Source organism: Salmo trutta, chromosome 37, assembly GCF_901001165.1.
Source record: "Salmo trutta chromosome 37, fSalTru1.1, whole genome shotgun sequence".
NCBI lineage: Eukaryota > Metazoa > Chordata > Actinopteri > Salmoniformes > Salmonidae > Salmo > Salmo trutta.
Window position 1 is genome coordinate 29,592,245 of NC_042993.1, and position 22,500 is coordinate 29,614,744.

General features: G+C 45.4%; 1 protein-coding gene across 2 annotated transcripts in view; it reads left to right on the forward strand.

Annotated features, from left to right (window-relative positions):
• Nucleotides 1-22,500, forward strand: part of LOC115177297 (zinc finger protein 407-like) — a 193,361-nt gene that overhangs the window by 94,972 nt on the left and 75,889 nt on the right. For both annotated transcript variants that reach the window (XM_029737942.1, XM_029737943.1), the window contains exon 5: nucleotides 19,879-20,045. In XM_029737942.1, the coding sequence (XP_029593802.1) occupies nucleotides 19,879-20,045 (167 nt within the window). The remainder of the gene's footprint in view (nucleotides 1-19,878; nucleotides 20,046-22,500) is intronic.

Consider the following 22,500-nt stretch of genomic DNA (forward strand, 5'->3'; position numbering starts at 1 on the left):
ATTGACGGCTGTGACCTCGCCTTCATTTAACGTAATTTTGAGCCATTTAAAAACAAAGTGTTCAAAGATGGCTGCCCTGTCTCAGGTATCCATGTTTTTTAGGCAATTGTAAAACTACCCCCCCATTTTCACATTTACAATAATAAACAGTTTGAACTAACACACTCTTCACTCATTAAATGGGCGTGTTGACAGCCAAATGAGTCCAATTTATTTAACTGATAAAGTCGGTGAAAAGGTTTTCATAAGAACTGTCAATGTGGGTCAATAACATTGTGAACCGAAAACAGACCATGACAGAGAATAACCATTACTTTTGCTGGGTAGGGCATCATCTCCACTTACTGTATTTTGCCAATAGGGCCGTCCCTGAATCACAATTTAAAAACTTTTTTTTTTTTATTATAGTTTGTTTTTATCCATTTTTTTTATTTTAATCAGATTTGTCCTTTAGATTCAACTAATCTGCAAATATGTAAAAAAAAATAAATAGCACTATGACTGATCAAAACTCTTGGCTTTGTCCTGGTCCTCTGCAGCAGACACATTTGGGGGCTTTCTTGGCCCTCTGATATGTTGATAGACTTGCGCCCGTGGTTCGTGCTCCATGATAAAACTGGACAGTGGGGTAAGTTGAGCCACCCTTGTTTCTAGGAAACCATACACAAAATTTATAATTTTACCAAATATTTAGGAAGAGGTCATCATTTCATGGAGTCTGTGAAGGAAGCAACCACAATGAAAAAGTGGTAAGCAAGTTAGGTCCAAAAAACACATTTATTGTGTTAGAGGTTTCATGATGCTTGTATCTAAACCAAAGTAGATCATCTTAACATCAGTTGGGGTATCTAGAAGCTTCAATATGAGGTCCTAAACCTAGCATGAAAGTGCATCCTTGTAGCTGTGTGGGCTAATATAGACAAAATGTTTGCCTTAGGGTAAGTTGAGCCAATGGCAAATCAAAGCGTTTTCTTCCCAGGTGTAATACAAGGCATTATCGCTGGGATATGAGGTAACAGAGTACAACGTTTTTTTTAGGCGTTAAGCCTGTGTTTATAGATGCTTAAAATGAATAAAAGACAAAGTGATTTTGTTTCATTGTGTTTGGGAAATAACATGGGCATAGTTTTAAATAGAGGTAATATTTCATTCAGTACAGAAATTTGTAGGCAGCTTGATTTTACCCTGTCCAGTGGCTTAATTTACAACGGGGTAAGTTGTGCCAATAGATTGTTTGGGACAAGCTTTGTTTTCAAAACTGTAGTGTTTGCCTGAATTCTGATTTATTTTCAGGGCCTCTTGCCTCTGGCATAACAGCCTGAAATATATCTCGATATCTTTCTTAGAAAGAATACTATATTTCCCTTGACGGAGTGATGCTGAATGTAAAAAATGGCTCAATTTACCCCACTCTAATCGGCTACATTTGAGTAGAATCAGAGTAAAACTGATCAAATCCTAACTATTCAAATCTTTGGGGTCAGCCCTAGTAGCCAAGCCAATATCACATACAATACACACAACGCCAAGGAGAGAGGGAACAAATGATGAATTAGCCTAGCTAACATTAGGTATTAATACTGCATGATGGTTCAACAAAGACATGTATGTGCGTGTGTCCACAACCACACTCTACTGTAGTGCTGCTCAGGTACAAGCAGCTTGCCTGTGCCAGAGGCCGTGGGTGGCAGAGCGGGCATCTGGCTTGGCAGCACCAGGTTCTGGGCTCACAGCCGTTTCCCAGTGTGCCGTACGGTGCGGCCATATTGCCCGGTCGCTGTGGACTGGGACGGGGCAGGCTGGACAGGGGCAGAGGGGGCGGAAGAGTCCTGCAGGGTACCAGCATGGTGGCAATGTGGACCACACAGTCCAAAGCCCTGCCACACGCACAGGGGTCCAATTACACTAGAGCGTGTGCATGTGTGTGTGTGTGTGTGTGTGTGTTTACTCTGCAGAACGGTGCTGTAGAGAGAGGACGAGGTTAAGAGGGAAATATTGTGGCCCTTTAATTATTTGGAATAAATCCATCCTATTAATAATGAATCTATCTCCCCCTCTCTCCCTTACCTTTCGGTATCAGCTCTGAGTTGTTGTTACCACCTAAGACTAATGGTGTCATGGTTAGGCCTGCACTGCTTACTGTACACAGACAATGGCCTGTCATATCAGAACAAGTATGATATGACAGTCACAGCAGGGCCATGTTCATTAGGCACCAAACGGAGGAAAGAAGACTGAAACAGGGAGGGACTACCTGGATTTGTCTAATACAAAACGCTCATTTTAGTTTTTCGTAGTAACACTTTTCTACAACGTTTTCCGTTGAGCGCCCTAATGAACACAACCCAATCTTATCCTATATTACGGCCATAGAGGCTGAATGCACAATGCAGATATTTGTGCATTTTAAAAGGCTTTGAACTGCAGCAACAGTCACTGCCACTGTGGTAGTCAGAGTCTCCTGTGGCTGGTGTGTAGTAGAGAGACCTTAGTGGCCCATTGCTCACCTTTGTGTTGCTGTGTGTTTGTTTGAACAGGCGCCAGTGGACACGGCCTCTGTTTACCCTACTCAATATTTCATGAGGGATGAACGGTCGGCGGCGAATGAGGGATCGCGTTAATATTGCTGTTGAAATTAAACGATAATTAGAAATGTGTTAGTCTAAAAGCCATTGCAGTCTATAAAAGTTTGATTACTGGAAAATTAGGTGCATTAAGTTTTTATGGGTTGGCCTGTGCGATCGCTGGAGAATGGTTTTATGCACTTGTCATGGGCATATGGTGCAGGCTGGCGACGTGTGTCCCGTGTGGCTCAGTTGGTAGAGCATGGTGTTTGCAACGCCAGGGTTGTGGGTTCGATTCCCACTGGGGTACAGTACGGGGGGAAAAAATATATGAAATGTATGCATTCACTACTGTAAGTCGCTCTGGATAAGAGCGTCTGCTAAATTACTAAAATGTAAATGTAAAATGTATGTGTGTGTGTGTGTGTGTGCACGCAGGGGTGTAAAGTACTTAAGTAAAAATACTTTAAAGTACTACTTAATTAAGTAGTTTTTTGGGGTATCTGTACTTTACTTTACTATTTATATTTTTGATTACTTTTACTTTTACTTCACTACCTTCCTGAAGGAAATAATGTACTTTTTACTCCATACATTTTCCCTGACACCCAAGTACTCGTTACATTTTGAATGCTTAGCAGGACAGGAAAACAGTCTAATTCACACACTTAAAGAGAAAATCTCTGGTCATCCCTACTGCATCTGATCTGGCAGACTCACTAAACACAAATGCTTTCTTTGTAAATTAGTGTTCCCGTGGTTATACGTAAATTTAAAAAAAACAAGAAAATCGTGCTGACCGGTTTGAAATTATTTACACTTTTACTTTTGACAATTAAGTATATTTTAACAATTACATTTACTTTGGACACTTAAGTATATTTAAAACCAAATATGTTTTAGACTTTTGCTCAAGTAGTATTTTACTGGATGACTTTCACATTTACTTGAGTCCTTTTCTATTAAGGCATCTTTACTTTTACTCAAGTATGACAATCGGGTACTTTTCCCACCACTGTGTACACGGCTGTGTTCTGAAAAGCGGAGGTCCTCATATGCAACAACTTTTCCGGTGACGTAATCATCTGAATATTGTTATCAGCCAGACAGACTAGTTGGCCTAACTACCAGCAGCAGTTTAGTCTAGGTCTAAACTAATTGTATTGGTAATGGTCTTCAGCTAGTACCCAGTCACAACAGCATGTCTTTGTGGAATGAGACCGCTGGTCTCAGAGTAGGAGTGTGGATCTAGGATCAGTTTACCTTTTAAATCCTAATGAATAAGACTACATGGACAAGGGGGACCTGATCCTAGATCAGCCCTCATAATCTGAGAGACTTTATGAATATTGGGTCTTGTTCCAATATCCACACTAGCACTTTGTATGAAGCAATGTAGAGCGTTGGGCCAGTAACACAAAGGTCGCTGTTTCTATTCCCCGGGCCGGTAAGGTGGAAAAATCTGCCGTTCTGCCCTTGAGCAAGGCAGTTAACCCCCAACAACAACTGCTCCCCGGGCGCCAATGACTTGAACGTCGAACAAGGCATCCCCCCCCGCATCTCTCTGATTCAGAGGTGTTGGGTTAAATACAGAAGACACATTTCGGTTGAATGCATTCAGTTGTACAACTGACTAGGTATTCCCCCTTCCCCCTAGTATAAGACATTTGAACAGACCAGTAGACGAGCTACTCTCTGCCAGACCTCCCAATCCATCTCCCAAGCCTCTAACTTTCAGTCTAGGAATGATGTCATCAACTAGCATTGGAACACAAGTGACATTACTCAAACCACGAGAGAAGAGAATGTGCTCAGCTCAGCCTCCATCTAATTTATGACAAGAGCACAAGTGGAAGAGCTGGCATTGTGTGGCTAATTGACGACAGGTCAGAGTTCCCTCCCTCACTGCGACTCCCTGCAACTCTATGTGGGCTACTTGTTTCTGCCTTTCTCAATTGAAACATCAGACTGTCACTGCAAGGAATGGATGTTGCCAGGCCTCACTAATGAACCAATGAATCAATGAATTAGCTAAGCAGCGATTGAATTAATGCGAGCTGAACGGAGGAGCAGGAGCCGTGGACATATCCCGGAGAAGGTGATTAGCGTTGAAACAGATACAGACCCACACGAACCAGTCACGGCTGACAATATCAGTTATTACAAGTTTCTCCAACTTTGGACGTTTTCCTCGTTTATTAGCGCGGTAATGGATTTCTCATCACTTTCTGATGTTGTATTGATGTTAAGATGATTTTTTTTTAATGCCAGTGTTGTGCCGAAAATCTCCCCCTGCCTGAATCCCCCCCCCCTTCTAATTTCCTGCGTTTTGTGGCTAGAGTCAAATACTTTCTGTGGCACTCATCAGAGACAAATACTTTCTATAGAACAAACTTCAAGTCAGGATAGGCAACCGAAATGAATAATTCATGTATGTGTGTTATATTAAACATATTGGCAAGCAATAAACATTTCAGAACAACTATGGCTGAATTATTATCCTTCCACTTTCTAAAATACTAGTCGGATAAGACATGGGAGAGATGACGAATTTTGGCAGAGATGTATTTATAGACTAATACAAATCAGTAGCAGATTTAGGTACGGGCGGCATCTTCCCGGGGGCGGCACGGAGTGCCCCCGGGTGCAGGCGGGCGCTGAAGGGGGGTTCGCCCAGGGCGCCATATTGAAACAAATAACCAAACCGAAAACTGCAGACCAAAATTATTTCTGCTACTAAAATCAGTGAAATGTAGGCTAAACTGACAACGGAGTGAAGAGCAGAAATCTCAACTAGCAAGCAAGTCGCAGCAATGAAGAACGCGAAGGGGGGGGATTCTGGCAGGGGGGAGATTTCCGGCACAACACCGGTCCGCCCACACGGGCACATAGGAGGTACATATGAGCATGTGACACCTGTGTTCAGGCCGGTTAACCTTTAGTGAGAGATGGTGGTTAAGATCTTTCACCCAACGTTCATCATGCGTGTGACTCTTCACTTTACTGTACCGTACATGGTGGGCGGATCGATTCAGCACGGCGGTCAGGTTTGCGTTGCCGGGTGTGCGTGTGGAGGGAGCTCAATACCGAGTGTGTGTAGGGTTGCGAGAGAGAGCATAATGTGTGGGTTGAGGAGGTCCAAGAATAGACATGTCATAATCAACTTTGCGGCGTACAGCGGGTGGTTTGTTCCGCCCGAGTATCAAATCATCTCCCCCAAGTTTTGTTTTCCGAATCCCAAAACCCCATGAGCCGAAATGGTTCGAGAGAGAAAAAAGAACGAGAGGGTCTCCTTGATTATGTGACATCCTCCGGAAGGCCTCTGCAGTTGTTTCCTCCATTACTTAGGGGGGGGGGGGGGGCTTCTCACTATTGAGACTGTCACTCTCAATTTGGGCTAACGGTAAGCATGCACGGGCCTCCTGGATATTCTCCCCCACACCCACCCAGAGTCCCCGCCCCCCCCACTCTGCCCTTCCCGCCACCGATCGCCGTGGTGACAGTTTGATTACATCATCAATCGTGGCTGTTAACAGTGGTTTTCCTGAGCACCTGGTCAGGCAGGATCACAGCTGGCTCTGGGCTACCGCTGTCCCCCTGACCCAACACTCTGTGTGTGTGTGTGTGTGTGCGTGTGCGTGCGCTAGTGCACCTCTCTCTTTCTGTGTGCGTGTGTGTTTCTCATTTCCGTTGGCAAGGGGGGATTTGAAATGACCCACAAGGTGCACTGCAGGATTTTATTGAGCGAACGCATATCTGACTGTGTTTGCTGCTGTTTCAGCTCAATACAAATGAGAAGTTATTAGTTTGGCTACTTATTTTCTCCTGATATTGTTTAGTTGGGCTCTGCAGGTCAAGGTAGTAATCAATTCTATAACTGTATTACACTGTGTTTGAGAGAGTGTTTATTTTTTGGGCAGGGGGGTGGAGTTTGTATGTATGTCTTGTGTCTTTGTATTCATGTGTAAATGAGTGTAGAATTGTTATTTTGTGTGTGTGTGTGTGTGTCTCTGTGTGCCTGCCCAGAGTCTCTCATCGTTCACTGTCCTACAGATACATAGAGATACTGTATGTGACAGCAGGCTGTTGCTCTATGCCGAACAACACACCCTCACAGATACTTAGAGCGATGCATTACACACACACACACACACACACACACACACTATAAATCCAGGTACTTCCTCCCTCTATTTTCTTTTGCTGTGAAGTCAAATCCCTCATCTTCCCGCTAAAGCGCTGTAAATTTATAATGGGACAAAGTGTATGTCTCATTCCAATTCCTCAGCTATTACATGATTAAATAAATGTCCCGGGTCTTTTCACAAAGATTTTTTTTTTATGGCGAGGTGGCCACTCCCCCTCACACACCACTCCCTCCACGCCACACACACACACACACACACACACACACAGCCTACCTCTCACAGATGCAGAGGGTGCTCGTAATTGCGTTTGGGAGTGGTGGGTGAGGAACTAAAGTTCTGAATTAACGTGTAGCATCCGGTACTCTGTCTCACTTAGTGTACAGTCTCTGTCGTACTGCTAGAACAGTAACGCTATGATTAGCGGTTAGGGAACTAGCTTGCGTGTCATATGATGTAAAGTCTTTAGCTGTAAGCTAGATGCACCGAGTGTTGAAATGATCATGTATCATTACAACAAGAAACTGGTTGAAATGCCACCATCACATAAAACTGGTTGAAATGACGGCATTATAAAGGACTGGTTGAAAATACGTCATTACAACTAGAAACCGGTCAAAATGATGTCATTACGAGATCATTTTAATTAGGTATTTGCCCTTTGGGAAAACCTAGGGATTATGGTCCAGTGTTCTATCATTATGAAAGGTCATTGATCATTCTCAAAGAAGTGGTTTTGGATGTATGAAAAGTAGAATGAGAATTATTGGTTATAGCTGATGCTGTTTTGTCTCTCTGTCTGTCTCTCTGTCTGTCTCTGTCTCTCTCTCTGTCTCTGTCTCTCTCTGTCTCTCTCTGTCTCTGTCTCTATCTCTCTCTCTGTCTGTCTCTCTGTCACTGTCTCTCTCTCTCTGTCTTTCTCTGTCTCTCTCGCTCTCTCTCTCATCTCTCTGTTTCTCTCTGTCTCTCTGTCTCTCTGTCACTCTGTCTCTCTGTCTCTCTGTCACTCTGCCTCTGTCTCTCTGTCACTCTCTCTCTCTGTCTCTCTGTCACTGTGTCTCTGTCTCTCTCTCTGTGTCTCTCTCTCTCTCTCTCTCTCTCTCTCTCTGTCTCTGTCTCTGTCTCTCTGTCTCTGCGAAGAAAAAGGACCAACAAAAACAAGACGGAAAATAGCAATTATCTCCCTATTCCTGGACATTGCAGTAAACATGGCTAATTGTGGATAGGCCTGGCCCCGGTAACGGTAACCGTTACAGCCACCGTACAACCACCACCTCACCCTCCCTCCTCAACAAGATTAATGAAACTTCCATTGCTTTTAATTAGCACAGCTGTGGTCATCAATTATAACCCCTTCTACCCCCCCACTCTCCCCAAATACAAATATTGTTATATTTGGCGGAAATTCTTGATTTATATTATTGTGGTAGCCGGCGGAGTGAGATGAATGGGCCCGCATCATGGCCGTTGGCAGGGAGATGAAGAGGGGGAGGAGATGGGGGGGAGAGGAGGGAGGGTAATAAGATCAGCTGCAGGAGGAGAGTGTTGTATCGTGTGAGATGGAGGGAGAGTGAGAGACGACTGATGCAGCGGAGTACATACACTGAATGGACAAAACATTAGGAACACCTGCTCTTTCCATTTATTTATTTTATTTAACTGGGCAAGTCAGTTAAGAACAAATTCTTATTTACAATGATGGCCTGCCAAAAGGCAAAAGGCCTCCTGTGGGGACGGGGCATGGGATTAAAAATACAAATCAATTAAATAAAAATATAGAACAAAGCACACACGACAAAAGAGACAACACTACATAAAGAGAGACCTAAGACGACAACACAGCATGGCAGCAACACATGACAACAACATGGTAGCAGCACAACATGGTACAAACATTGCTGGGCACAGACAACAGCACAAAGGGCAAGAAGGTAGAGACCACAATACATCACGCAAAGCAGCCACAACTGTCAGTAAGAGTGTCCATGACAGACTGACCAGGTGAATCCAGGTGAAAGCTATGATCCTTTATTGATGTCACCTGTTAAATCCACTTCAATCAGTGTAAATGAAGGGGAAGAGACGGGTTAAAGAAGGATTTTATAGCCTTGACACTTGAGACATGGATTGTGTATGTGTGTCGTTCAGAGGGTGAATGGGCAAGACGAAATATTTAAGTGCCTTTGAACGGGGTATGGTAGTAGGTGCCAGGTGCACTGGTTTGGCTGTGTCAAGAACTGCAACGCTGCTGGGTTTTTCACGCTCAACAGTTTCCGTATCAAGAGTGGTCAGCAGCCAAAGGACATCCAGACTAGAGGTCGACCGATTAATCGGAATGGCCGATTAATTAGGGCCGATTTCAAGTTTTCATAACAATCGGTAATCGGTATTTTTGGCCACCGATTTGCCGTTTTTTCATTTTTTATTATTTATTTGTTATTATTATTTTTATTTATTTATTATTATTATTATTATTATTATTTTTTTTATAAATATTTTTTAAACATCAATGTCTTTCTTAAAATCAATACACAAGTATATATTTTTAAACCTGCATATTTAGTTAATATTGCCTGCTAACATGAATTTCTTTTAACTAGGGAAAATGTGTCACCGCTGCAGCAGAGTCTGGGTATATACAGCAGTTTGGGCCGCCTGGCTCGTTGCAAACTGTGTGAAGACTATTTCTTCCTAACAAAGACAGCCAATTTCGCCAAACGGGGGATGATTTAACAAAAGCGCAATTGCGAAGAAAGCACAATCGTTGCACGAATGTACCTAACCATAAACATCCATGCCTTTCTTAAAATCAGTACACAGAAGTGTATATACTTTTAAACCTGCATATTTAGCTAAAAGAAATCCAGGTTAGCAGGCAATATTAACCAGGTGAAATTGTGTCACTTCTCTTCCGTTCATTGCACGCAGAGTCAGGGTATATGTAACAGTTTGGGCCGCCTGGCTCGTTGCGAACTAATTTGCCTGAATTTTACATAATTATAACATAACATTGAAGGTTGTGCAATGTAACAGGAATATTTAGACTTATAAATGCCACCCGTTAGATAAAATACGGAACGGTTCCGTATCTCACTGAAAGAATAAACGTGATAGTTTCCGGATTCGACCATATTAATGACCTAAGGCTCGTATTTCTGTGTGTTATTATGTTATAATTAAGTCTATGATTTGATAGAGCAGTCTGACTGAGCGATGGTAGGCACCAGCAGGCTCGTAAGCATTCCTTCAAACAGCACTTTCGTGCGTTTTGCCAGCAGCCCTCCGCAATGCATTGCGCTGTTTATGACTTCAAGCCTGTCAACTCCCAAGATTAGGCTGGTGTAACCCATGTGAAATGGCTAGCGGGTGTGCGCTAATAGCGTTTCAAACGTCACTCGCTCTGAGACATGGGAGTGGTTGTTCCCCTTGCTCTACATGGTTAACGCTGCTTCGAGGGTGGCTGTTGTCGGTGTTCCTGGTTTGAGCCCAGGTAGGAGCGAGGAGAGGGACGGAAGTTATACTGTTACACTGGCAATACTAAAGTGCCTACAAGAACATCCAATAGTCAAAGGTATATGAAATACAAATCGTATAGAGAGAAATAGTCCTATAATTCCTATAATAACTACAACCTAAAACTTCTTACCTGGGAATATTGAAGACTCATGTTAAAAGGAACCACCAGCTTTCATATGTTCTCATGTTCTGAGCAAGGAACTTAAACGTTAGCTTTTTTACATGGCACATATTGCACTTTTACTTTCTTCTCCAACACTTTGTTTTGCATTATTTAAACCAAATTGAACATGTTTCATTATTTATTTGAGGCTAAATTGATTTTATTGATGTATTATATTAAGTTAAAATAAGTGTTCATTCAGTATTGTTGTAATTGTCATTATTACAAATACATTTAAAAAAAATTGTCTGATAAATCGGTATCGGCTTTTTTTGGTCCTCCAATAATCGGTATCGGTATCAGTGTTGAAAAATCATAATCGTTCGACCTCTAATCCAGACAACTTGACACAACTGTGGGAAGCATTGGAATCAACATGGGTCAGCATCCCTGTGGAACGCTTTCGACACCTTGTAGAGTCCATGCCCCGACGAATTGAGGCTGTGCTGAGGCCAAAAGGGGGTGCAGCTCAATATTAGGATGGTGTTCCTAAAGTTTTGTCCACTCAGTGTAGAAGTGTGTATGTGTTTCGTCAGTGTCTTACATCAAGAGTGGCTTGAGTGTACACTACTTTTGAGTGTCAGCTATAATACAAACGATTTGTGTAAATCATTTGCCCAAATCGTCAACTACGATTGCCAACTCAAATCGTCAGTAACATATGCCAAAGATCCACCGCAAATAAAGCAACGCATTTGGATCATATTTAAGCCCTCATTGGGCTAGTTAGCTGAATGATTAATTGATGTATACGGACTTCCTTATCTGCTCAGCATCAACTTTTGCGTTCCCCATCTCTCTGTACAGTGTGCTGTACATTCTCCTCAGTCCTATCCATCCCTTGCCGACTTAGTTTTCCCTTGCCAGTTCAGTAAAACCCTAAATACAGTCCCTTACCCTGGGAACGACTGAAGCTGGGGCTCCCTGGCTTTCTGTCTCTCGGGCTGCGTCACAAAACCGCATCCCCTTCCTATAGCACTGCTTTTGACCAGAGCTGTGTGGGCCCTGGTCAAAATGAGTGCACTAATGTGGGGAATAGGGTGCGGTTTGGGACACGAGCCTTTGTCTCAGTGCTGCGCTGCCCTGGTGTGTGGCGTTCAGCTTAGCACAGCTGCCCCGTCCCCGTGTTAACGAATGGAGAAACGGGCCAGTGGAGCCGCGGCTTTGCTAACCCGGGCCAGCGACAGGCAGGAAGAAAAACACGCGTCACCGTGTATCTATCCACCGCTCTCCCAGTTTCCATTTCAAATGGAACTTTATGACTCTGGCATTTTTCCTTCTTCTCTCCTCTTCCCCAGGCTTGCTCTTTCCCCCCGCCGTGGCCGTTGCATCCGATTTGGAGTCAGCAAGCGTGAGGTGTTAGCACAGGGAGTTTCTGTGCACGTTGAGCTGTAGACAGAGATAGAAACCCTCCAACGTCATACTGGTTGTCTCGCTCTCTGACAACGGTGCTATGGAATGGTGGTATCTCTGTATTTCTGACGCTCTCTTCTTCAGAGTATTGGTGAAATGTGTTCTAGTGATTGATGTGGAGAATGTGTAGATGGGGAGGCAGGGAGATGGGCTCTGTTCTTGAACCTGGCTGTTTGTGGTGGAAGTGTGTGTGTTGGGTTTGTCCACCAGCCACCAGCCACCGTTTGCCCTCTTGACTCCAGTGTGAGATCTGGGATGGGAAGATATTTCATGAGCGCACGCACACACACACACGCCCCACACACGCTCCACACACACGCCCCACGCCCCTACATCCACCAACCCACAGAATGCAGTGCAGAAATAATGTTTTAAATGCAATCATTGTCAGGCCCAAACAATGTCATTTATCAAGGGAGCGTTTTGGACTGTATAATAAGTTTCACATTATTAATACCATTTTTCATCCTCTGTCAGGCCTGTCTGATTTATGGCGTGCGTGTGATCTAAGGTGATCATTGAATTAGAATTCCAGTAATAAGAGCGGGAGGAAGAGCGAGAGAGAGAGAGAGAGAGAGACAGAGAGAGAGCGAGAAAGAGAGAAAGAAGACCAGGTCTTTACTTCTGCCCACACACACACACACACACACACACACACACGCACACGCACACAGCCAACCCTCCCAACCTGTTATGCTTTTGCTGTTTTGCCACGAAGCAAATTTGCTAAACAACTGTTGGGGGGGGGGGGGGGGGGGGGCGAGGGCGAGGCCCTTGTTAATTAGATAAGGGATAAAGCTCATTATTTAAAATGATATTGAGCCAAAAGTAAATATGGGTGGCCCCGTTAGAGGGCTCATAATGAGCCAGGATGGGGATGGGCCGTCGGTACAGCAGAACACAATGATTTACAGCTGGATGCTCTTTGATGTATAGACTTTACCTTTTTATTAAGTGAGTGTCGTCACGGTCCCCGGCTCACTCATTTCCCTCTGTGTGTAATCAAAATCCATAGCCAGACCCCCCCCCCCCCCCCCCCCCCCCACCCACACCCACCCCCCACCAACCTCCCGGCTCCTACAGCCTTCCCAGATTCCATATCCAGGAAATCTCGTCTTTTTATGCAAAACAAGGGTCTAGGTTATATGTTCAGTTGACGAAAAAAAACAAAAAAAAACAAATAGAAACACAAATTCCTTTCAGATAATTCGAGGGGCAATAAAGAAAGTAGTCGATCATTTCTTTAATATTGGATCGAGGGTCTAACGGTAACAAGTCAATCTTTGTGCGTTATTAGCCTCTCTCTCTCTCGTTCTCTCTCTCTCGTTCTATTGCATTAGCTTGTCTGTCTGGGGTGTGTGATCTCTGTCATACATCATCCTCTTTGATTTCTGTCAGAGAGTGACTTTCTCTTCTGCTCTAATCAGGTTGCGGAGTCTACCTCTGGTTAAAGACTCCAACACTTCAAACAGGAAGGGAGCAGGCAGCGGCGTTCCTAAACGGCAGCCTAATCCCCATGTAGTGCACTACTCTTGACCAAGGGCCAATATGGATCCGGTCAAAAGTGGTGCACTGTGTAGGGATTAGGGTGCCGTTCTGGGACGCACCCAGTGTTGCCGTGTCGCTACCGTCGTTGACTCCAGCCCACGGGATGCTCTTCAACGCTACCTCTCTCCCTCGCCGTAGCATCACCAGGGGGATTTACGACGGAGTTTCACTGTTTTCCTTAAAAGATAATTACATTCATCGTCCCGTTTCTCTTGCTTTTCTTCCTCCCTCTGTGTACCTGAGAGCCGGCACAATCGCGGCGGGAAAACGTCAATATTTTGCCGGCGTTACTGCTGGCAGGTGAGCTTAATGAAATTCTAGGAGTGTAATTTTGATTTACGAGCCGCTAATGTGGGCTGATATTAGAGAGAAACAGCACGGATACGGCTGCCTGGTGCTGTACTGAAGGGCTATCTGACGCCCCGATAAAGAGCGGTGTGTCTTTAAGGCTTTAGGCTGAGTTATTGTCGCCGATATTCATACCCATAGTAATTCTTCGCCGCGACGCAATTTAGTACCGGCAATATATAAATACGGAGATAATAGTTCATTTGGGTGGGGATCCTCAGATTGCAGAGGCTTTAAATAGCAAAAAGTTTGGACTAGGAAGCATCTGGAGGCTTTTTTAAGTGCTGCTGATGGGTGCTGAGGGAGGCCTCTGACCTCTTGTCGTCACACAAATCAGGAGTAGGGGGGCTTTTCTGTCTTGTTGGTGGTTGGTTACCGGCCAAGGATGCCAGTGGGTTGCATTTTCGGCGCTTGATTTGTGATTTTTGTGATGACACGTTTTGAGTTATGGTCCGGTTTTCATTAAAGTCATCACAGCCATAAATGTATTGAATCTGGAAAGACCCCCCCCCCCCCACACACACGTACATACACATTTATCTTTCAAACATCTCTTTTCAATCCTTTCTTTGTTCTTTGCTGGATCTCGAGTTGTATGGTCATCTGTGTGTGTGTGTGTGTGTGTGTGTACTGAGCTATGGCTCATAATAAAAACAGGCAATAACAGGGACACCTCACTGGGACTTAGCCTTTTCTCTCTCCCCCCCACCCACACTGCCCTCCTCCCCCCTAAGTTATGGGCTGAATAACCACGGAACAATATTAAGATAACATTTCCTGATTGTTTGCCGGGCAACGAGGCTCCTTCACCTCGCTTTCATCACGTCCACCATGTTCATTAAATTGACAATTTGTATTTGGCCCATAGCGGGAGAAACAGGAGCTGAACTGATGCCTCTTTCATTCATTATTTCATTATCTTTTCTTCCCCCTTTCGGGATTGAAGGTAAATATAAATCCGCAGTAGCATCTCTGTGGTGCTGGGGTCTTGTTTGTATTGCAACCATACTGTGTGTGTGTGTGTGTGTGTGTGTCCCTCTCTCTCTCTCTCAGAGGAGGCCTTATGACATTTCTCCTGAAAACTCCTCTCGCAATACTCTGAGAGGGCAGTCGTGTTTCTCTAATTGACGACTCAGTTAATAGTTAACGTCGTACACCACTTAAGAAGTGTGACGTTAACATGTGGAATCCAAAAGAAATCGTTCCTGTGGACTTTTCACAAATCGTTATGGTGCTCAAGACTCCTGCCCCCCCCCACCCCCCCGCTATCAAGCTGCCTCACGCTACGGAAACAGGAGATAGACTCCTGCTCCTATGAGCCAAACCAGCTCGTACAAGCCAAGGGTCACGCCGGGCTACTTACTTAACACCGCTGTGGTACAGGGTGTGTCCACTGAAGACGTTGCGGTGGTGGACATGCAGAACACACACCTAGCCACAGTGTTGGGAGGTAGATGACTGCTCATTGGAATGGGAAACAAGCTCCGTCCAGCCAGCTGATTTGATTACCTTCAAAGCCCATTGGACCATAGACTGCTAGAGTCTTGGAAAGCATGTGCAGGGCACGAGAGTGATGGTGTCTAGTCTTGCTATCGTTCAACCTGGGAACGAGCTTGTCGTCAGTTGACTTTGTGTACACTAATGGAAAATAACGGAACCAGGGCTCTGTACTCAGGAAAGATACCCAAAGGAATCTAATATCTTCCTTTTTATATTTTTTTTAAACAAACACTCCCTTTAATTTGGTTTCAATCGACTCCCGCAGAAGAAATCTTCTGGCCTCATGCATGCACACACACACACACACACACACACACACACACGTTTTGACCCCAGTCGGCAGAGTTTAAAGTTATCCTCTGTCTTCGACTCGTAATGTCTGGGACAGCTCAAGGCCAAATGACTTAATCTTCATTTTGCTAATTTAGTCTGGATTTAAGCTGCCGGGCTGACGAAGTGCAGAGTGATTTAGTCTGTAAACAGAGAGAGAGAGAGAGAGAGACTGAAAGACAGAGAGAAAGCTAGAGAGAAAAAGACAGGGAGAGAAATAGAGGGAGAACGAGACAAACTGAGAGAGAGAGAGAGAGAGAGAGAGAGAAAAAGAGAGAGCGAAGGAGAGAGGCCTGCCAGTTGATGATCCACACTGAGCGCTGTCATGTTTCTCCCTCTAGGTTATCTTTCGCCGCCACACACACTTATTTTCCACGTGAAAATCCTCTCCTGACAGTTGCATATCAGATGGACTCTCTCTCTCTCTCTCTCTCTCTCTTCCCTCCCCATCCCCCCTTCACTAAATAAACAACAGTCTTCATTTTGAAGTTGTCTGTTTGTGTCAGTTTGGCTGGAAGGGAGATTTGGCCTCTCTCCCTCTGAAGTGTGAGAATATGGCAGAGTTTTTTTGGTCAACCTAACGTGAGGGAAAAGGAGGGACCTCTGGAGCGGTCTCCACAGTACTTCACAGCATCTTGACTTATTGAGGAAAGATATGACTGGTCAGTTTTGTGCCACACGTGTCCTGTTGTGTCTAATAAGTAAAATAGGGTTAGTGGAAGTAAGTTACTGACACACACACACACTCCTATCCCAGTGACCACCTTGCCACATGGGGGCGGTAGTGCAGAGAGGCTTCACATGGGCTTCCTTTGCCGTCAGTGGAAGTGTATCCTGCAAGATCCGCACAATGTATGTGTGAGAAGTATGGTGATGAATGACAGTATAGGAATGAAGACGAGAGCTTACAGGGAAGAGGCCCACCTGGCTATTTGAATAAATCTGCATGGGATGCCAATCATTTAGCTGCTTCAGGATCAGAGGAAAGAGAGAAACGGAGGGAGGGAGGGAGGGTGTGTGTGTGTGTGTGTGTGTGTGTGTGTGTGGACAAGAATAGTAAACCAAAAAAATGTTGACCAGTTATTGTTAAACCCCCTAGAAATACCAGTTTAGGGTTTGAATGAGTGTTAAGGTTAGAATTTAGGGTTAGGAGCTAGGGTTAGTTTTAGGGTTAGGAGCTAGGGTTAGGGTTAGGAGCTAGGGTTAGTTTTAGGGTTAGGAGTTAGGGTTAGGAGCTAGGGTTAGTTTTAGGTTAGGAGCTAGGGTTAGGAGCTAGGGTTAGTTTTAGGGTTAGGAGCTAGGGTTAGGGTAAGGAGCTAGGGTTAGTTTTAGGGTTAGGAGCTAGGGTTAGTTTTAGGGTTAGGAGCTAGGGTTAGGGTTAGGAGCTAGGGCTAGTTTTAGGGTTAGGAGCTAGGGTTAGGTTTAGGAGCTAGGGCTAGTTTTAGGGTTAGGAGCTAGGGTTAGGGTTAGGAGCTAGGGTTAGTTTTTGGGTTAGGAGCTAGATTTAGTTTTAGGGTTTGGGCTCCTGAGTGGCGTAGCGGTCTAAGGCACTGTATCTCAGTGCAAGAGGCATCACTACAGTCCCCGGTTCGAATCCAGGCTGCATCACATCTGGCTGTGATTGGGAGTCCCGTAGGGCGGCGCACAATTGGCCCAGCGTCGTCCGGGTTTGGCTGGAGTAGGCAGTCATTGTAAATAAGAATTTGTTCTTAACTGACTTGCCTAGTTAAATAAATAAAATAAAATAGGGTTAAGGGCTAGGGTTAAGGTTAGGTTTTCGGGTTAAGGTTAGGGGTTAAAGAAAATAGTATTTTGAATGGGACTGACTTGTGTGTCCCCACAAAGTTAGTTGTACAATACTCTGTGTGTGTGTGTGTGTGTGAATACCAACACACTCCTTGTCATCATGTGTAATTGAGATCTAGAGTGCCTGTTAATTTCCTACAAGTGGAAACCTGATGAACAGCAACCATAACAAAAATAAATACAACTTTAATTATATCTAACAAATAGGAGAAAGGCCTCCTGTTTCTTACCCCTCTCTCGTCCTCTTTTCCTCTTCATCTCTCCCTCTCATCCTCTTTTCATCTCTCTCTCCCTCTCCCTCTCCCTCTCCCTCTCTTTCTCCCTCTCCCTCTCTCTCCCTCTCTCTCTCCCTCTGTCTCTGGCCTGCTTTGCCTCGCTCCTGACTGTTTAGAGGTGGTAGGCTCTATGCATATGTATAGGGGCTAGACTGTGGATCATGATGACAAGATCAAAGAGCTCCATCTGATCTGGTAAAAACAGACACACTACCTCCTCTCATCCATACAAAACCCCCACTGATCAGTCTACTGCAAACACCATTCCTCCTCAACTCAGCCTCACACACGTACGCACACACACAGAGAGAAAGAGGCAGGCAGAAAAAGAGGCCCATGTTAAGGCCTAGCTCTGAAACGGCGCCCCGCGGTAAACAGCGGCCCCGTTGAGCTCATAAAACGGGAGTATTGTGCATAATGTTACACAGTAAAAGACAGCATTTCTTCGCTCATCTTTTTTACCTCTCCCACGGCGGGGGACTGGCTGTTCCAGGAATACTAGAGAGAGAGAGAGAGAGAGGGAAGGAGAAACAGACATGGACATATATTTATCGCCAGGATAAGGTCTTTGGCAAGTCACGGCATGGAGCGAATGAATGGGAGGATTTTGAAGATGCCTGCGAGATTAGGCCAAGGTGATATAGCCACTTTTTTTAGAATATGTGTTTGAGTGCTCGTGGTAAAGGATGTTGAAGCTGTCGTTTCCTAAGACTGGGATGATAGTGGGACGTGACAAGCGTATCTGTGTGCGAGATAGATTCATCACCCTTTGAATGTAGAATGATAAGCACTACCGTTCAAACGTTTGGGGTCACTTAGAAATGTCCGTTTTTGTAAGAAAAGCAAATGTTTTTGTCCATTTAAAATAACAGCAAATTGATCAGAAATACAGTGTAAACATTGTTAATGTTGTAAATTGCTATAATAGCTGGAAACGGCTGATTTTTAATGGAATATCTACATAGGCATACAGAGGCCATTATCAGCAACCATCACTCCAATGGTAGTGTATAAGTCAAGCATGTGTGTGTGTCCCTGTCTCTCTCTCTTCTCTCTCTCTTACTCCCCACTCTCTTTCTGTCTCCACCTCTCTGTCCATCTCCCTCTCTCTCTCTCCCTCACTCCTGACACTCTCTGTCACACTCTCCATTCTCTCTCCCTCTCCTTCTCCCCTTTTCTATCTTTCTACCCCCCCCCCCCCTCTCTCCACAAGGAAAACGTAGGAGTTTGAATTATTGATTTGGACACATGCTCCACGTTGCTAGGAGTCATTATTTGTTCAGGTGAGTGTCAACATGGCGTGCTATGAAACAGATACCAGAGGCATTAAACAACACAATCGAACCTTAAAGACGCCCTCCTCGCTAAAATAACACGCTCTCACGAGTCTCGGCACAAGACAAATGCTCCTGAAAATCTGACTTCGCATGTTTGTGTCGGGCACTTTTTTCATTCTCCAGCTCGGGAAAATTCTAGTGGCCTGAAGATGAATTTGTCCGGGTGGGGTTCTATTGTCTTAACTAATGCGTGTTGCTTGTAGCTTAATTAAACAGCTATGAATCTGGGACTGAGCACCCTCGCTCTAACCCGGAAGTATCTAGGCCTGTATAATGCGCCGTTGGCCTCTGTGGAGAAGAGCTCTTTCCCATCGACTGTGTTTCATGTCATCGCACAAAGACTGGCACAAAGGGAGGAGGAACAGAGGAAGGGAGAGATGGTTAGTGAGAAACGGGGTTTTAAGAGATGGAAATGAAGAAAGATGAGGAATAACGGAGAAGAGGAGCTAGAAGGATAAAGCCAGGTAGGAGGTAAAGTCTGATCTAGCTTTTCATTTAGCCTACAGTATTCCTGTTGGCCCTGACTAAGTGGTGGGAGACCCCTGTACAGGGCAACTCTATTCTCCCCGCTTGCCCGTTTTGTGTGTGTGCGCTGTGTGTGTGTGTGTGTGAGCGCTGTGTGCAGACGCTGTATGTATGCGCGTGTGTGTGTTTGGACTGTAACAGAATTTCTCCAGTCCTCTGGGCCCTGGCGCAAAGCAGAGAATAAATGGTGGAGGTGGCAGGCCTGGACAGAAAAATCAATGCCTGCTTATACAGACATGACACGCCAGGAGCCCCAGCAATCTCTGTGTGTGTGTGTGTGTGTTCTCCTACTTCCTCCCTTCCCTACCTTACAGTCTTGGGTTTCTACCTTTTACCTCAGCTTTGGGACTAAATAACGCTCTCTTCTTTTTTTCCCCCTCCCTCCCTCCCTCCCTCCCTCCTTCGCAGGAAGTTTGAGTGTGATCTGTGCGACCGGTCGTTCAGTGAGAAGTGGGCTCTGAACAACCACATGAAGCTGCATACGGGGGACAAGCCCCATAAGTGTGCCTGGCCATCCTGCCACTACGCCTTCCTCACCCTGTCTGCCATGAAAGACCACTACAGGACACACACAGGTGAGATGCAACACCCACACACACACACACACACACATTGTCTACTGTACTGTACTGAACTGTAAACACACACACCTCATGTCACCTATACACACAAACCAATACCAATATTTACAGTGAATTACTACATATCCATACACCTTCAGGATGTCTACCTACAGTACGTACATATACAGAGTAGGAATCAGTCAGAAATGAACAAAGTGCCTGTTTGGTGTGTCCAGACTGTTTGCCTTAGGTGTCAGTCCATCAGTCAACCTACTTCTTGACTCCCTTTTAAAGTCAATGCCTAAAGCTAGTGGAAGGCAGGACGGCAGGCACGGGGGCTGGTCTCGGTATGACAGGCTGAGTGAGCGCCAGCAGGAGAACAGTCCATCCGTCACGTGGGCCCCTCTCACGGTGGCAAGGCGCCGCCGACATAATTAGACCTTTTTATTTTCATTTGTTTCCCCGAGAACCGTCGCTCGCCGTCAGCCGGGGCCCGACCGTCACTCTGCTCCAAGCGCCTAGGTGTCACTTGCTGCGACAAGGAGGGTAGGGAGAGAGCGAGGGGTAGGGAGAGAGAGCGAGGGGTAGGGAGAGAGAGAGAGAGGGGTAGGGAGAGAGAGAGAGAGGGGTAGGGAGAGAGAGAGAGAGGGGTAGGGAGAGAGAGAGAGCGAGGGGTAGGGAGAGAGAGAGAGCGAGGGGTAGGGAGAGAGAGAGAGAGGGGTAGGGAGAGAGAGAGAGAGAGAGAGAGGGTAGGGAGAGAGGGGTAGGGAGAGAGAGAGAGAGGGGTAGGGAGAGAGAGAGAGAGAGGGGTAGGGAGAGAGAGAGAGAGGGGTAGGGAGAGAGAGAGAGAGGGGTAGGGAGAGAGAGAGGGAGGGTAGGGAGAGAGAGAGGGAGGGAGGGGTAGGGAGAGAGAGAGGGGTAGGGAGAGAGAGAGAGGGGTAGGGAGAGAGAGAGAGGGGTAGGGAGAGAGAGCAAGGGGTAGAGAGAGAGAGGGAAAGGGACTACAGAGAGAGAGAGAGAGAGGGACGACTCAGAGAGAGAGAGGGACGACTGAGAGAGACTCATGACCCTGATTAGTGACACCCAGAAAGCCAACTCAATTTACAGCTCCATGATGCAACACTTCTATTAATGGGCAGACGGGGACAGGGGGTGACAGAGGCAGACATTGGCGTTTCATTGCAATCCCATTCCAGCACACTGGCGGGCTGACGTACTCTAAAATATGATCGGCGTGTGTGATCTGTTTTAACGTTGTAAATGGGCTCCTTCACAAGGGTAAGTAGGAAACTAAAAGTTGAACCAATCATTCTCGGTGACATGTAGCTGGAGATCTCTGTTACGTGTCTGGGGTGAGTTGTGTGTATAGCAGGCAGGATGAGGACCGATCACTGGTGAGGGGTGTTGAGGAACGTAGCGCGTGTCAGCATCGATACCCAAGATAATGTCGCGCCCAAGATCATGTCGCGCAGCAAGATAATGTAGCGCAACAATTAAGGTGTGTAAATAGTTGGTAGCCGCACTATTATGTGGTGCAAATAGTGTTTGAGATATGCGACAGCTCTAATCATGAAATGGAATTCTGTTCTCAGTCCCGTTGCATTTGAATATTTTCCGTTGTGATGAGAGACCATGAGTGCTACCTTTTCTCTGACTGGGACTGTGACGTGAGCAGCCACCGTGAGGGACTTCCTGCTTTTCCTCTGTGTGTGAACACCTCCCGCTCCTGAGCCTGTAATCATGTCCCCAACTGGATTCATTGTTCTGGGCCTGATTTGTGTGTTTTCTATGTTAATCACTCTCCTCACACCCCCAGTGTCTGAGCTGAGGAGGAAGAGGAGGAGGAGGAGGGGGTTAGGAGGAGGGGAGGTAGCGTCAGCCACCAGGGTCATTTGTAACGGCTGATGAATGAGCGACTCAAATAAATAAATAAATCAAACATGTCCCAACCCGCCCCAGCCCTTTCCCCCGCCCCTCCGCGGAGGGACCGGCAGTGCCGTTTGCCGCGACAGGGCCACAATTGATTTCCTCATTGCCTCAGTTTGTCGCTTAATCTGGCGATATGCTGATAAATCTTCGCACTTTGTCAATTAATTTCCCTGAGAAATGAGGCACCAAAATGGCGTGCACATCAATACGGCGGGCGGATTCTGTGTCAAAAATTAAGCGGTAGAATTAATTGCCCTCCCAACCGCAACCCTGCTAAAACATAACTAATGAGGGAGGCAATTATAGCTGCATGCAGACTCCTCCGGGGTTATTTAAAACACAGATATTGGCGTCGGGCACCCAGACACGCATATATCAAATCAAATCAAATCAAATGTTATTTGTCAAACGCTTCGTAAACAACCGGTGTAGACTAAAAAATGAAATGCTTCCTTACGGGCCCTTCCCAACAACGTAGAGTGAGAGAGAAAATGGACAAATGAGTAATAACACATAATAATAAAAGTATTAATAAATA